The sequence below is a fragment of the Neospora caninum genome, chromosome X, assembly GCF_000208865.1.
Source record: "Neospora caninum Liverpool complete genome, chromosome X".
In the NCBI taxonomy this organism is placed as follows: Eukaryota; Apicomplexa; class Conoidasida; order Eucoccidiorida; family Sarcocystidae; genus Neospora; species Neospora caninum.
In genome coordinates this window covers 5,552,908-5,569,416 of record NC_018396.1, presented here as the reverse complement: position 1 = coordinate 5,569,416, position 16,509 = coordinate 5,552,908, and the positions used below count along the sequence as shown (strand labels likewise).

The following is a 16,509-nucleotide window of genomic DNA, read 5'->3' as shown; positions in this document are numbered from 1 at the left end:
TGCGTAGTTCGACCTTGCGGTGACTAAGTATACACCACTAGGCCCGCTCAAGATTGGATACTTTCTAGTACATTTAGATCCGATGAGGAAGGGCTGAGAACAAGTCTGGTAAGGTCCCCAAACACATCATCGCGTCCTTCCTCATGAAGAATATGCGTGTATCTATTTATCGATTATCTATACACATATACAATTGAAGAAGTCGTTCATTCGCGTCCGTTTTTCCAAGGACCTCTACGACAGGGTGGCAACTGACACGGAGGGCGACAGCCCATTGACATTCCATTCTGCATTCGCCGGCGTCAGTGGACAAGAAACACACGTCGTGCACGCTAGAGTGCATCGTGGCAAGCTAGCTATGTCTTGGGAAAACGAACGCTGCAGCTCATGATACACGTTTGCTGGAAACATGCTAAAAGTGTTCGCCCTGTCAGGGGATGAACTGACGTAAGGGAAGCATGCGCCGCACGGAATACGCCGTCACCTGAGTTATAGTTAGTTAACTACCGTTTTGATGTCTGGTTTAGTTTTATGTCTACTTAGTATAGCCATCGCCTTCCTCCGGTATGTACTACCGTGGGGACAAATGAGTTTCTGGGGGTGCTACAGTGATTACAAACCTCCTTTCTCCCATACCATATTTGGTACCTTGGCTACTTGGAGGATAGCACTGACCACCCTGTGCAGAACCGAGGAGACGCCGTGGTTGACTGCACGGCTAACCCTCACTGAAGTGATCAGCTCAAAGCATCCAGGGTAGAGAGGAACATTCTAAAATGCCTGGCCCGCGCCAGGTGATACAGCATGTGCTTTGACACCACGTACTACCCATGTTAAAAGTTCGCGAGTCCACACGGAAATGAGATCAGGGACTTCCTTCTTGGCACGGCACTGGCCCAAAAGTATCTGCATAGAGAAATGGTGTAACAGAGAGCTCGCTAAGAGAATGCCCCTATTTCCGGTGTGGCAGCCCGTCTCCTTGGCATCATCGGATCACTGGGGACTCGCTGCTACGTGTCTTGATGCGTATATATATATATATATATACATATCTTACAGGCAGATATTCATGAGGGAGATGGACTTGGTAATGGCCTATTTGTACTTACAGGTATACATTTCAATCATGTCATTGTTGGTGCAATCTTGGGATTTTTTTAATCAGAGCATTTTTAGTTGCGTGAACGCTCTTTTGATTTCCATTAACGGAATTGCGCATGAGCTTATCTTCGCTCCCATGGTCTGTAGTAAGTTAAGCAAAACATATCCAGTGTAAAGTTTGAACGTAATGCAGCTTAATCTTTCTATGCTGTTGTGTTAGTCAAATAATTTTCATGGTTAGTGATATTTCATTGTCATGTTGATGACATAAATACTAACAAACCACCGGTTTTAGATGGTATTACTTTTAACCCCGCATAATATGTTGGAAAATACCATTCAGGTACGATGTGAAGTGGTGTTACGAACCGGTTGACTATCTGAGTAGTTTTCTCTTGCTGTTAATACGAGTGATAACCGTAATCCATACACATTACGGGTAGAACACAACCGATATGGAATAACCTTAATGTAGTAGGACGTTCAAATCCAACACTTCCAGCTTGTCTTAAGCAGTTCAGTGGGGTACTCACGGGCCCCAAACCATAACTTCGAATCCCAATGGTTTGCGATAGATCCATAACACAACAATATTTACACAGTTCAACCCTGTATTATTGAACTCATTTAATGATTGTTTGGTTTGATATTCTGTACTAGCCGATGTAAAATCGTGTTGCCTTCGTCATCAGTATAAATCTAGTAATGTTTGTCAAGTTCCTTGTAACTTGTTAGCTCACTACGTACTCAAGATCAGACCGAACGAGTTCACTAATGGTACTAGGAAATAGGAGGTCGCGTTAGTTCTTGGAAAAACATCATGGGGGCAAATGAGTTTCTGGGGTGCTACAGTGATTACAAGCCTTTCTTCAATACCATTTTTGGTAACCTTGGCTACGTGGAGGTTGCTAAGTATCCGACGTAACATTAAAACGAGTCTTTGTATTGCATTTTATATTGCTGTTTCAGGTTGTATCAAACAGTTACGTCTTCTACTTATATGTAAAAGTGTTCTACTAATCCTCCTGGGATAGATACCGAGCTTAAAGTTCCGTTTTATTTTAATGACGGAGGCTAAATGCCCCATCATACTTACTTCGATTAATCTTCTTAAGAGCGGCTTTCGGTTTGAAGGAACCTTCACACCCAGATATCACCATACCAGTCAGCCGGTTCATATGGAATTATGTCAAATGTACGGGGCCTCCTATAGTGCAGGTGCCCGCGGTAACGCGTGCATATCAGGTGTCTCCTTTGTTTGCTCAGTTCGTCAATTTCCCCAGGAGATTCCCTGAAGCCACGGGCCCCCAAGACGTTTGGTCCTGGCGTCTCCGCACACTGTGACGCCTCTGAAAGTTGCGTGAGTGAATAACGGAACTGAATAACTCTCCTGTGGAGCGGCAGAACGATAGACTGATTTCGTGTCGATTGCGTAATCTTGTGTCCACATTTCAGTGAAAGCAAGCTTAGATAAACCCAAGTTAACGCAATCGCAGGCCTTACGAAAAACAGTTCTTCTCCGCGACAAACGTGGATATCCCCATTTTTAGAGACTCACCTCTGCAAATGTTGATCTTACCCGTAGAATTCCGTTACTAAAGTATACGAAGTAATGAAAGTGCTATTTCTTCCCGACGCGGTTCGAAACATCACTCGCATGTGGGGGGTCCAATTCTCACACAGCCTCGAACGTGGCAGCGCATCGCCCAGGAGGATGCGTAAAGATTTTTGAACAGCAGAAAAGCGCCTCCGTTGTAGCTGTCTAGAAACAGTTTAACCAGCGTTGCCAGATTTCGCCTTCGTCATTCTTTTTCTAGACAAAAAGACGTGTTTCTTGACTCCTGTTGATTCGTTGTCGCCAAGTGAAACATTTCTTTGGGGTACCCTTTTGCTACGACGTCGCGAATGTTTTTTCTTCTGTCGGCGTGCGAATTTCTTTGCCTCTATCTCGAATTTTTGTTTCTCGCAAAACGTCTGTTTTTGACTTTTCTTTGGCGGCTGTCTCTCGTTTTTCCACTTCTTCGAAACCGTGGCCATGGCGCTGACACGAGTTCGCCCGCTTTTTTCCAAGGGAGCACAGAAATTGACTTGTCCACAGAGTCAGATGCGATGCGCTTCTTTAAGCGCCTCCGTACTTACGCCCGGCCGCGGTGCAGGTGTGGCCGCGTCCACGGACACCTTGCAACTCCAGAATTCGCAACACGATGTCCAACAAATTCGGTGGTACAGCAAAAAAGTCCACGAGCACTTCTTCAACCCGAGAAACGCCGGTACATGCACGTGGCCAAGCCTGCATAGGGGAGGGACGCTGGTTCGTTATTCAAGTCCATATTCATGGGACATACATTAATAGTCATATGTGTATATGTATGTAGGCGCCTTGTCCGCCATTTGACTGGCGTCACTTCTCCTGGACAGGAGACCTCCCAAAGAAGACTCTGAGATCAATTCCGCAAGTCTGGCTTCGCGTCTGTTTATAAAGCATTCAGAGGCCCGCGCAGCGCATATCTGTTTGAGCGTTTCTGACTGTATTTCTGTATATTCATGGCGGCACGGCTGTAGACACACGTACTTGCGGCGCTTTACGCTGGAGTGCTCCGCCAGGGGTTCTGAAAACTGACCAGCCGCAGTTAGCACCGTACGCGGGTGACAGGATCACTCTCTGGTTTGTTCTGAAGATTAGTCGAGATCTGTTCAGTTTCTCCTGCTTTCACCAGGCGCGTTTGACCTGTCTGACCCCGAGACAAGGTCGAAGGTTGGAACGGCGGTTGTCGGCAAGGCTGCTTGCGGCGACGTCATCAAGCTTCAGGTGCGTGTGGCGCACCACCTCTTTCGCGTCGAAGCGCGGTGTGGTGCCGCAAAGCAGACGCGCTTCGGCTGTCGTTGAAATGGCTTTGAAGGTGGTCTTCCGGGAGAGGGCGTCGGGACGCTGCGATCTCACAATGAACAAAGGTTCGGGAGATGATGCCGCGCTGCTCTCGTGGTGTATTTCGACTCTCTTTGTCTGTCTCTCGCTTCTGAGTTTCTCGAACGGGGCGACACCCGTAATCCTCCACGCATAACCAAACACTGTCGGAAAGCGGTCCAACAACAAGCTATCTGCACCAGGGTTGTCAATGCCTTTGCATGAATACCAATGTGCACGTGCTGACGGATGCATGCGTTAGCAAATGCAAATAGGGAGCAAGGAGATACGTGCGCATTGCTTCGCGGGGCCGTCACTGTGTCAACTGTTTTGGCAATCGCTGCAAAGAAAATCCCACCGACGGGGCAAACCGCGGAACCGCATTCGCAAAGCTTCGTGCTTTGGGAGTTTCTTGTCCTTCAGGTGCTAGTTGAAGATGGGAAAATCAGAGATGCACGCTTCAAGACGTTCGGGTGCGGGAGCGCGATCGCCTCTTCGTCGTACGCCACGGAGCTCATCAAGGGCAAGACATGCGATGACGCGCTGAAGCTGAAAAACACGGATATCGCGGGTAGGTTGAAAGCCGAGATGCAGGCGATTTTGGCGACGAGGGGGAATTTGAAACTACGGAAACCGACATCGGAGATTTCCGAAACGAATGCGCCACAAGTTGTTTGCCGAGAAGGGGGGGCGTCCTTCGTTTGGGAATTCCCGCGGTAATAAACAGTCGCCCACCTTGGGCAGTCTTTTGCTGTGTCTTAGCACATGCTTCACCGCCGCTGAAGAAATGCTGGTCAAAAAGTGAAGTATTCGGATTTCCACTTTTCTATATATATATATATTTGTGTTCGTAAATGCATTTGGAGATGTACAGATTTATGCACACATTCGTGTGGAGAGAGGCATGTAATCTGGTGCGTTTACATCTGCTCCTTTATGCATCGTGAATCCCCACTTAGCAGGCGCCACCCCACGATGCACTTCTGAAACGTCTCGCTTCAACGGGCCATTGCACTTGGAAATCTTGGGTCGCTCTTCCGCTCCGATTTCCAGTATCGGTTCTGGACCACAGTGTCCTGTCTTCGTGTGCCGCATGTGTGCGCAGAGTATCTCAACTTGCCTCCTGTTAAGGTCCACTGCAGTCTGTTGGCGGAAGACGCAGTCCGGCACGCGATTTTGGACTACCAAAAGAAACAGAAAGAAGCGCAGGTTTCTGGCGCCTCCACTTCGGTGGACAGAACCGGGGCAAGCGGGCAGAAGCAGGCTGTGTCTGCTGGGACTCCCCCGTAGTTGGCGGGTCGTGGCAGTCGAATGCCACTGCGTGGCTCGGAACAGGTGGTTTTCCGTGGCCGGAAGTAACGCCTTTTTGCGTGTATGACAATGCAGGGATCCATGTATCCGAATGCAGGACAAGGGGTGGTTCTCCAAGGGATTGAGAAGGCTCTCTAGGATTGATGGGGATCTTGACGGGGGAAACAATCAACCTGAAACAGAGGGGGTACAAGCCGGAGTGTCCTTCGGATGACCCCTTCGCCGATTCAGGCCCTAGAGGATGGAGAGTGGGCCTCTTGGGGAACTCCGCTTGTAATTGGGTGTTGTGTCAGTTCCTGGACGCATCCTGTGCTGTATCCCTGGTCCGCATGCGAGGCAGTTATGTAAAGGGCGAGTAGGAAGGGCTGGGTTGGAGATCTCTTCTGCCACGTAGTGCGTGGCCGTATTCTTGGGCCACGAGAGAGAGCCGCCGGGGCCAAGCGTTCCGCGTGTGGTTTATCTGCCTCGCCCACAATCGTTAGTTCTGGTCCAGAGCTCGCCAATAGATCTGAGGAACCCTCAAAGTGCAAAGTGCATGTTTGTATCCCTTGAAGCTATATATATATATATATATATATATATATAACTTCATATGCATATGAATGTCTGGTCTCGCACTCATGGGATTTTGTAGGCCGATGCGTGCTTACCCATCGACCCCTCTGCATAGCTGTCCATCTGTGTGTCTGCATAATATGCACACATGCATCTAAAGCTGCGTGCATGTAACTATTATTCGTGCATGCGCAAAATACTGACATCCATATATATATATATATATATATATGTACATGCATACCACGTGTGTACGATTACGTTAGCAGAGGCGGCCGATTGCGCGACCACGACAGAGGGGTTGGACCGTGGTCATCTTTGTTACTAGCGATCAGGTGCATTGATTTTTGCCGGTGGGTTCACTTGTGGTTAAGGAACCAGGGAAGCCGGCGGACTCTATATGGACGGTACGAAGTTCCTCTCGTGCTTCTCCGTTAGAATAAAAGTCGGGCTGCTCCTTGTGGCTGTCAGATTTTGGTGGCGCTTTTTTACCGCCCTCAGCACTTCTGCTTTTGGACAAGTTTGCGGCCTCTAAGTGAAGCGCCGGAGTTTGGTAAACGGGAAATTATTTTCTATGAGTGGGTGCTTAATGCATATCATGTACCAAGAGTGTTTTACGGCCCACACTAGGGCAACGTTTTTGCGCAGGACTCAGGGACTCTCCTGCAATCTTAATGAGCTCTGAAACAGCATCATTACTCAGCTGGGGTATCCACGTTTGCGTGAAGACTTCGTTGCACTATCAAATATCGTCTCCTTACGTTCTACGATCAAATACCATCTCCTTACTGGCTTGGTGAACACCCTGCTCACATTCCGATCTACCTAACTTTACAATCCAAACAGGCGCTCTACACGTTCTTGCACTGGGTCGTATGAGAGATTCTTTTAAACATTCGAAGCTGCCTAGAGGGTGTTGCAGTGGAGAAAAGAACCGGCAGTAACTCCATAGCCGTATAAAAGGGCGACAGCCGCACCGTCCTCGTGGACCATCAGCTCTCGTAAGAGTAATTCCTTTCGTTTCTACCCTGCGTTTTGGATCACTTTTGCGTACCAAGTTGTGTGACACTCCTGCAGAAAGACAGCAAGTGGAATTTGTGAAGCAGTGGTTACGTACAATGATTCAGGCATTTTCGTTCGGAAGACGTATACAGGTTTTTGGGGAGCGAGCAAACAGGAGGGGTAGTTCGTAACACTGGACTTGAGTAAGTAGCGGTCCAACCTGTGGCTTCGTTAACTAGCTGACAGATTTACCGATTCCTTTGCTAGGTAATTCCAAGTCAAAATTCCGGATTGTACCAAATAGTTACCACCCAATGCAGAGTATCGCCGCGCGCAGAAAGCATGTTGCTTACTGCGAAATTGAACGCTGACAGACTTCCGCTGGAGCAGTCCCGGACTGTCGCATTCAGGAACGATGGAATTATGCGTATTTTTTGCGTCGGAAGGTCCAACAAACACATTTTCCCGGTACCTCTATCGGATCTTCCATTCACAAAATGGGATCCATCTCCTGACAGGGGTCCTTCACAATGAAGGCGTTACATCCGAAAAACAGTTTCGTGCTGTTACGCGGTGCAGGCAGGGCGGTGCAATTTGGTGGATGTCTCGCTGCGGAACTGCGGTGGCGTCCATTATCGTCCTCTTTTCTTGTTTTTGGTGGGTGGAGACGAAGTGCTACCTAGACAGATCCCTATTTTTTAAAAGACCAGGTGATCCACTCCTGACGGGTATTCCACATCCGACTCTTGTGTTCGCCGTACCAGCCACCTCGAGAAGAACTCAAAACAGACCGCTGCACACCAGACGCGGAGGCACCAAAAGGTGAGGATCGTTTATTGTCAATTTTTAGTAGAGGAAGAAAGCGAACCTGAACAGCATCGACGGCTTGACGGCTTGTGGGGCCTTAATTGCACCTTACAATCATCCAGGCCAAAGGTGAGATGGAGTGTTTCCATGTGCGCAAATGGCATAGTTCATGAGCGCCGTGAAGCCGTTAACAGCACCTGACGACTAAAACCTATTCTCGAGGTCTCGAGATCGTCAGTTTATGGGGTACGCACGGATGTGTCATCGCTTTGTTGCATTACGATGCCGAGGTGCACATGTGGAACTTCAAAGCGGCGCAGCGAAAGTAGTGCTCGCTTGGCGTGGAACAACTCCGCTGTGCAAAAACGTTGGAAAATATAGGCCGACTAGAACCGATTGTCTCGGCGGCAACTTCGGATTCTTCAATTGTATTGCATGGAATGTCCAACCATTCAATTGACTGACGGATGGTGCCAACGTGGTGTTTTTGCTTTCGCGTGTCGCTTCTGGTCACTTTCCACCGCCCCGTCACCGCGCCATGCCTGCACAAAAAAAGTAATTGGATTGCAAGGGCCACGAGCCTGATATGTATTAAGCCACTGATCGAGCAATACAAACACACATAGAGAACCCCCAGTTTTCGTCTTGGATTCCGTTGAAAACGCGTTTCAATGTTTTGAGTCATGTATCGAATCTGGCCTTGAGGTTACGGCTTGTGTCGCGACTCGCTGAGACGTTTAAACCTTGTCTGAAGAAGAATTTCTCCTTCACACAAGCGAAAGTTGCTTCAGAATATCTTATTGTCTCCCGTGGGTACCACAATTGTACTCCTCTGCCCAGTATGCGCTGCTGAACTCATTACGATTGAAAACCGGCATCAGTAGAGGACAATGCAATCGCGTTTATGTCAGTTCAAGTACCGCAAGGTTGGACTAAGGTACTCTTCAAAAAAGAGCAATATTTCCTTCTTAGCAGATATTGGGGCTAGGCACCGACAACGCTGGCCTGCCCCCTCCTCTCCCACCCTTCCAAAAGCTTGCTGGATTATTTACCTTCATCAAAGAGATATTTTTGTGTGCACGAGATGACGCATTTTCTGGCAAAACTAGTGGAGTGAATATGGCAAGTGCGTCAAGCGTGGTTGAGATCTGTATTCTCCATCTAGGAGAAGCAAGGCAGAAAAAAAACGGCCATTACAAAGGCGAGATGTCGCAAATAGGCATCGACAGCCACACGAGTTTTAGCAGCTTCGTAATTCCGAAGAGATATGGAGACCATAGGCAGTTCTGGGTGCAGACCGAAAGAAGCTTCTTTTGGAGAGCTCTCCATGATGTCGAGGAGCGTGACACCAGATCATTTTAGAGTGCCAGCCGCCCTCCCCCGTAGAGAGCATCTGGGGTGTAGCCCTGTTGTCGCGGGGACTGCAGGTCACATAGAAGATCGGGATGTGGACAAGATAGAAAGAACAAAAGAGTGCAGGAACGCGTCTGTCTGCAAACAGAACCGGCCTAATAATCGCAAAAAGCTCCTGCGAAAAAATGTAATCGCTGGTATTCTTTGTTGTGTTTGGGTTGCTACCGGTCTATTCTCGAGTGACTTGTCGGGCCGGGACATGAATCGGAAGAACCATCGACCATCGCCAGCGTTGCTTCTGAAAAAAATCGTACGGAACACCCTTTCTCGATGGTTTGCTATTGAGGTAGTCCACGGATTCCAGTATGTTACAGTAGAGTGGGCAAACTACACCTTCCAAAATGGGCTCAGTCGACAACACATCGTGGATCCCTTTGGAGAGAATGTGGCATTCCACCGAAGATACGTCAACGAATACGAAGTCGATGACTCCCGCTACCACCAACAGCAGCTGCAAGCGTATGAGCCCGTGCTGACTGCCGTATCACCAGATGGCCTGTTCACAGGCATCCTTGCGCATCATTGTCCAATGCAGGATCGCCTTGAGGAAGATAATCTGGAAAACAAACCGTTCCTGGACCCGCTTTTTCCTCGCAACTACACCTGTTCTATAGAATTGCGCATCTACGACAATACTAACCACAAGATGTTGTCCAAATATGACTTTAATCTTCCAGGGCACGACAGTCGCATCATAGGCTTTTCCCTCCACAACCCAGAAGAAAGAAACGGTTTGGAACAGTACTTTTTGACCATGCTTTCCTGGGACCGTTATCCTGCAGACCGTGAGGTGTGCCGCTGCAGAGACAAAGCCGGGTGTATTTTGGAACCGTGGTCTGCTGTTTGTCATCGAAATCAATATAACTTGACAAAGAACGATGTGTACGTTTGGAGCAGTGGGATTGGCCTCTGTCACCGGCAACGGGACGAATGCGACCTTTTCCTCTGCGTTAACGACTGCAGCCAGATCCCAATTCCCAGCAGCTCCGCATGGTCCTGCAGTCCCGGTTCAGACGACTCCGAATGCTGGGAAGCACCAGCGATCGCTGGCACGCTGGGGGGCCGTGCGTCAGTTGGAGTCGTTCGTCTGGCGGCTACCGAGAAGCCACGAGATCTTGCCACCGAGTTCCAAGGGTTCAAGCAGCGGTGGCAAAGCTCGATTATTTTCTATCCAGATAACCCGTACTTTAATCGCGCTCAGATTTTCAAATGCTCTGGGGGAGAAAAGACATATCGTGGAATCTTCCAGGTTGACGTAGGCGCAACATTTGAGAACCCTGATATACCGAGTACCGCGCGAGTTGTCCGGAGCTGTTATTTACGAGAATACAATGACGCCGATCCCAACATACCCCAAGAGCTTCTCGCGGGGGAGGGCGCTTGTGCTGGCTGCGAGTCGTGGGGAGTGGTTACAGACACTCAGTGTACGGGATTCACTTCCTGGTGCGTTTCATCTTACGGGTCTTCCCACGCTCCAGGTATATATCTGAATGGAAAGTTCAACCGAGTGGGTACCATGTTCCTCAGCACCTGGGACCTAGCAGGATACACCGCAAGGCAGCTTGGAAATTACCGCTACGCGAATCTCAGAGTTGCCCAAGTTTTCCCTGTCGAATCTCCGACTAACAGTTTCGCCTCACTCATGTTTGACATCTTCTACGTCATCGATTTTGTGACCCCGTCGGAACATATGCGATGGGGCCCAGTGGCTATGTCTGAGCTGCGTGTGGCACGGTGCCAGCAGAAGCAAGAAGAAGCGACAGTCAGTTTCACCCTCCTGAACCACGATACCTTGCGCCGAGCCTGGGCGCCCGAGCTGTTGAATGTGCAGGCCTTCAGGAAGAATCCTGACGTGGTTATCGTTTCCGAAGATGCAATAGAGCAAAACACTTCGTTCGTGGTCTACAGTCAGGATAAACTGGGAGTGGCGTCTTCATTCGACACAGTGTTGAGCCCCATTGCAGCTCTCGCGACGGGGAACCGATCGTATGGAAATCGTTGGGTGGACGCTAACAGCGGGAGGACGGAAGTCTCTGGGCCAGCAGTCACACTGCGTCTTGGGCAGATGGTCCCTCTTGATAACGAAGTTACTGGCGGGCAAACCTGGGCTACTCCGAGGTTCACTGACGAACGGTCCAACAAGCTACGTCACGCACTGGCCATGACAGCTCAGCTCGCCGAAGCTTGCCCAAACAGCAGGTAAGCAGGCCTCCATGCAGGATTCATACGCTAATGCGTTGATCCACAGCCGTCTCCTCTGTTTTGACGGCAGGTGCGAATTCGAAACGGATTCCATGTGCAACCTTAAAACGTCGGCGCGTATTTGACATACTTTCTTCTGGCGGATTACGCACAGTAAAATCGGGCGTTGCTTTGACACGTTGTAGGTGTTCGGTTCGATGTCCTGCTTTGTGCTGCTTTTATACACGGAATACTAGCTGAGGCAGTGGCAGGGATCAATCGATATCTCACGCTGGACAAAACGTGGGGACTCAGTTGCTGGCCGACCTTTATTTGAAATATTTCCCACAGCTTCTGATGAGGTTCGTGGTATAGGGAAGGGATGAGTAACGCGACCTGGTCAAACCTGAGTAAGGCTTGTAGAGCAACAGACATTTCACGTAGCTTTTGATTCACCGCCCATCCTTGAAACCTGAAGGCTTTAATTGGGCAGGCATTCTATAAGACAAAACAGAGAAGAGACCAGCCTTGGTGGTGACGTCAGCATTAGTAGAGTAGCTGGGGCCCGTCGGCCAAGGCTTCCAAGTGGCCTCACACGTTTTGGCGACGTGTTTGGCTTGACAGTATCTACGCTCACTGGCAGTTGCACAGCGTCGAGGTTTCACGAAAGTAAAACAGTAAAACACGCGTGCATGCAGAGAGCTGCAGGGAAAGGCCCTGTCGTACTGTATATAGCCACATTTGTCTGTGATGACAGTTTCCAAACGGGGGGGGGGGGGGGCGAAAGGCGTCGTCGTTCGAACTACGCGCATGATCAAAGCCAATACACATGCCTCAGTTGTTGCATCAAAGCATGTCACAATGACTGCATACCCACGGGTTCCCTGGCTCCAAGCCCTGGCAGGCTACGCTAGCAGAGCGGACAAGGTCATTCACACAGAAGCGCATCCTTTAATCACTGCCCGTCGACGGATGACCCACAACACAGGGGGCCACGGGCATCACAAGCTAGACAATGGAAGCCATCAGGTACAACATCCAACATCAAACAACCATTGGACAGGGAATCACACGGCCGTCGTGGGCCACGCGATATGGATAGCACTGGTTGTTGGTTTTGTGCAACCAGGCGCTCCCCCCAGAGGACTATGTCGGTGTGCTGGTTGACTGGGTCCAAATCGTGGCTGGCGATATGTTAGGAAGCAACAAGCGCTTCGCACACAAATGGTAAAAATTGGGGCTTTCTGACGATTCCACCATTGTCGACAAAGTGCACGACTCGAGTTGTCACGCACTTCTCCTCCTTCTGTGGACTCCTCAGATTTCATCCCTCCTTCGAGAGCGCGCCCTGTGTTGAGACTTGCCACAAGGGCTTATTCTTCACCTTGCTGGATGGCCCTGACACAGATCCAAGCTGCGAACCCTTCCGGTCAAGCGGCCAGCTAGTGCTCTTCCCTTGTTCTGGAGGAAGTTGCTCTTACGTTCCATTCAGGCTTCCTCAGCCAGATTCAGAGATGTTCAACTCGACAGTCTTGACCGGTGCCGTGGACAGGAATATTCTCACCGCAGGACCTACATTCGCCGGCAGCGCGTCAACGAGCGCCACATTTTATTTGGACGAACTGTCTGACATATGGGAATTCGTGGCCATCTTTGAGAGAAAGGTGAGTCAGCAAAGGGATGACCTCTACTTCATTTTCCATCACACCGAGACAGCCGAAGCAGCCAGACTAAAAGGGGGCATTGGCGGCGACCTCCCAATACCGTTGCCAGCACCCCACCAGAAAGGCATGTACGAGGCAGAACAAGGAGTTGTGTACAAGTGGAGTGAAATGGATATTCGAGGAGTCAGGGCGATCTCTATCCGCTATAAAACAAAAGGAGACTTCCCCGCAACTTTGAAAGAGCTGCAAGTGAAGGGTAAGCCACAGAACTGCCCGCCACATGGGTTCTTCGCGGACTCTTCTTGCCCGATCGTCGAATTCCGTCCGAACAGCGTCAAGGAGCTGGATTGCGAGGGAGAGTGGGGAGAGTGGTCGATGTGTGACCAGCAATGCAGGAAGACAAGGTTCTTCACCATAAAGAGAAATCCACGACCAGGCGGAAAGCCGTGTCTGCTGCTTGAGAAGCAACCCTGTGATGGTAGGTGCGCTGGTGACATACATTTCATGTAAAGCCTTTTCTTCACTCCAGCAAAAGCGTGTCCTTTAACGGCTCCCTGAATTGAAACCCAGCATTTGGAACAGGGTAGGACAAAAGCCATCCTAATGAATTCTAAGCTTGTTACTCCGCTTCGATGCTAAACGCACGCCACTAAACATCGTGTATAGAAATATACCTCCTAATTCCAGATTCAAGAAGTAGATGTCTCCATATACATTTTCGGCTTGGCGGTGTTCCACCTCCAATAAAGGGGCGTTCATGTAAAAAATTCAGGCAGAGCGATCAGCTTGTTGCATAGAGGAGACACAAAAAGGGGTCGGTCAAGCAGTAAGCACGACAGACTCCAGTGGCCACTTCTGAGTTATATTACACAGTTTGTACAGATGCTCGTGACAGTCGGTCCGGCTTCTGCCCACACGCACTACCGACGTAGACAACCCTACGGATCTTTTGTGCGTTTCCAGGCCGACCATTTTGTGATTCAAGCCACAATCTGCCAAACGGCGGACACTACATTGGCCCCGATATTCTCAAGAAAACCAAACGACGAGACTGCAAAACCCACCAAAGCGCGTGGTCAGCGTGCGTGAATTGCAGGCAGCTTCGTTACACACACATTATCATGCATGCGGCACTTGATGGTAAGCAGTGCCCCGAAGAACGATTTGAGATGCGTTTTTGTAACCCAGCTTGCGAAATGTGGTTCACGGGAGGGTCTTCCTCCACAGTTGCCCCTTCAACAACCAGGTGGTCAACCAGATCGACGACTCGTACCACACGAGTCATCACGAGAAGTACATCTACGACGAATGAGCCTATGATGATCGGCAGCATGCCGTGGTATTTCGTCGTTGCCATCGGAGCCGCCAATGCAAGCCTGCTGCTTGTTATTCTGGGGACAGCATGGTGTGTATTACAGAGGCGCCACAGACAGCTCTCGATCACCTTGCAGAGGCAAGAGAGCCGAGAGCTGGCCGAGGCAGAAGAAGAGGCCCACAACGCCGAGGCATTGGCTGCAGCCGCAAAAGAGGCTGCCGGTAGGACCGTCGAGGGCCCCTCTCTCTCTTTAGAGCCTGAGGCTCATACCGCCACGATAAACTTGACAGGTTCCACTCCTGCGAACCTCAAACAGCGGGGCCGGAAAACCAAAAACAAGAGAGGCAAAAAACTCGCCACTGACGTGCCGCTACTCCGTGCGCCTAGCTCCACAGAAGACCTTTTCGAGACAATGCCGTGAAGGGGGACACTGCAGCTGTGGAAGACAAATTTCCTCTGATGCTTTGACACAGTCGATGCAGCGAAAGTGACTCCGGCTGTACGCGGACTTCAGGAGCAGGACCAGGCTGCTTGTTCTATTCACACGACTTGCGATGCCTTGTCTCGCAGACTCTTCAGAGGTTCATCCTGTTAATGGTCTAGCGACTCTCCTCATTCACCTCTACCTGGACCCCTGCGAGGGACTCTTTTTACTTCCTGCTCAGCACGTGCAAACTGCCTGTCGACACACGGGAAGTCTCTCCTGTCCACTCCGTGTCAAGTGTTGGTTGCGGCAAAAATTGCGGAATAAATAATGCTAAAAATACAGAGCCCGGATGTGACTGGGACTGTCCAGGACTGAAAGTGCGTTCCGGCGGCGTACGGAAACTTCCCCAAGTTCCTACTGCATCAACGTGGGTCGTTTCCGTGTTGTGCCACTGTGGGCCATTGAGGCTACGTGTGGAGTCTCACGGCACAGGGGACGCCTCTACGGGAAAAAAAACGTGTGTTGTCCATTTCATGCTGTGCACTACGGGGAGTGAACGTCACTGAGTGCAAGCTCGATTTTCTCGGAGAATTGAGCAAGGATGCAAACTGTAAAAAAGAACAGGCGAGCCGCTTACACATTAAATGAAATGCAACTGCTCAACCCCGCTCAAGACGGCGTCTGCGCGTATCCTGCTGTTCAATGGGACTCAGCACCCCTGCCGGTTGATCGTGCGTGTCTAGCTTCGTCACTCCAGAGTGTTGCAGCAAGACGGGTGCCAAGCAGCACTGCCTTAACGACTGAGGGTCGGACGCCGACTGCAGGACACGAAACAAACGAGAACTACGAAAATCTTTCCTGACAGGGGTGCGCTGGTGCTAGACGTGAAGAAAACGGTGTGTTGACATAAACACGCCGCGTACACTGAACGACTGGAAGGCATTGCTAAAAAATGATTCAGGGATGCGCTGGTGCTAGACGTGAAGAAAACGGTGTGTTGACATAAACACGCCAAGTACACTGAACGACTGGAAGGCATTGCTAAAAAATGATTGTATTTAGAAGATTCACCGAAGGCGTTAACAACCTTTATAGATAACTGACTCCACTTCTGTAGATGAAACCGATTACCTTCCACTCGTCTGCTACCGAGAGTGCCTACGGGGTTTTGCTGTAGCAAACGCAACGACCGATTTCGGTGTCGTCGACAAAACTTTCGGCTTCCGCAGGGAGCAAGCGAAAGAGAAAAAGGGAACCGCTGTGGCCATTTCGAAAATTTGCTCAAAAGATGTCTCCCCAACAGAGCGAGGGTTCTCCATTGCCGTGCGGCGGGAACAGCAGACGGGGCAAGGGTTCCCCGTAATCGCACGATGAATGCAAAGCGTTCCATGCGGCTACGGTGACGCAATGACACTGTGGCCCTTCCGTTGCAGCACTTGCCCGCTGGTGGAGCTGCTCAGACAAAGCAGCTAGAGGTCGCAGGAGCCTCGAGTTCAGCCGTTTCTGAGAAGAAATAAATCTACGCACCAACTTCTGTCGATGTTACACAAGGAAGCAGCAAACCTAGATGCGACTCAAAACCACACGTTGCCCCAGGCGACGGCCCTTTCCTGCTCGTCGGACGACCCTCGTGTCTCCTAAAGGGGAGGGTTGTGCTTCCGAAGGCTTCGCGTAGGGCTTTGGAGACGGTTGTCCACGTCAGGAAGGAGCCCACGTGTTGCTTTCGCCAGCGGCCTAGCAATTTGCTGTCCGAAAGGGAGAGGACCTACCTTGACGCCAGAAGGCGAGTGCCCCGGAGAACCGCCGGGTCCCCTGCCGGACGCCATGC

General features: G+C 50.2%; 2 protein-coding genes across 2 annotated transcripts; both read left to right on the top strand.

The window, feature by feature from the left end:
• Window positions 1-3,205: 3,205 nt before the first annotated feature.
• NCLIV_051300 (Nifu-pending protein, related) lies at window positions 3,206-5,296 on the top strand (the record flags this gene model as incomplete). Its single annotated transcript, XM_003884684.1, has 4 exons — window positions 3,206-3,371; window positions 3,819-3,910; window positions 4,430-4,577; window positions 5,112-5,296. 4 exons carry the CDS (start codon window positions 3,206-3,208, stop codon window positions 5,294-5,296), a joined length of 591 nt encoding a protein of 196 aa, XP_003884733.1.
• A 3,997-nt stretch (window positions 5,297-9,293) lies between these two features.
• Window positions 9,294-14,675, top strand: NCLIV_051290 (hypothetical protein; the record flags this gene model as incomplete). Its single annotated transcript, XM_003884683.1, has 3 exons — window positions 9,294-11,293; window positions 12,768-13,417; window positions 14,128-14,675. 3 exons carry the CDS (start codon window positions 9,294-9,296, stop codon window positions 14,673-14,675), a joined length of 3,198 nt encoding a protein of 1,065 aa, XP_003884732.1.
• Between the last annotated feature and the right edge of the window lie 1,834 nt (window positions 14,676-16,509).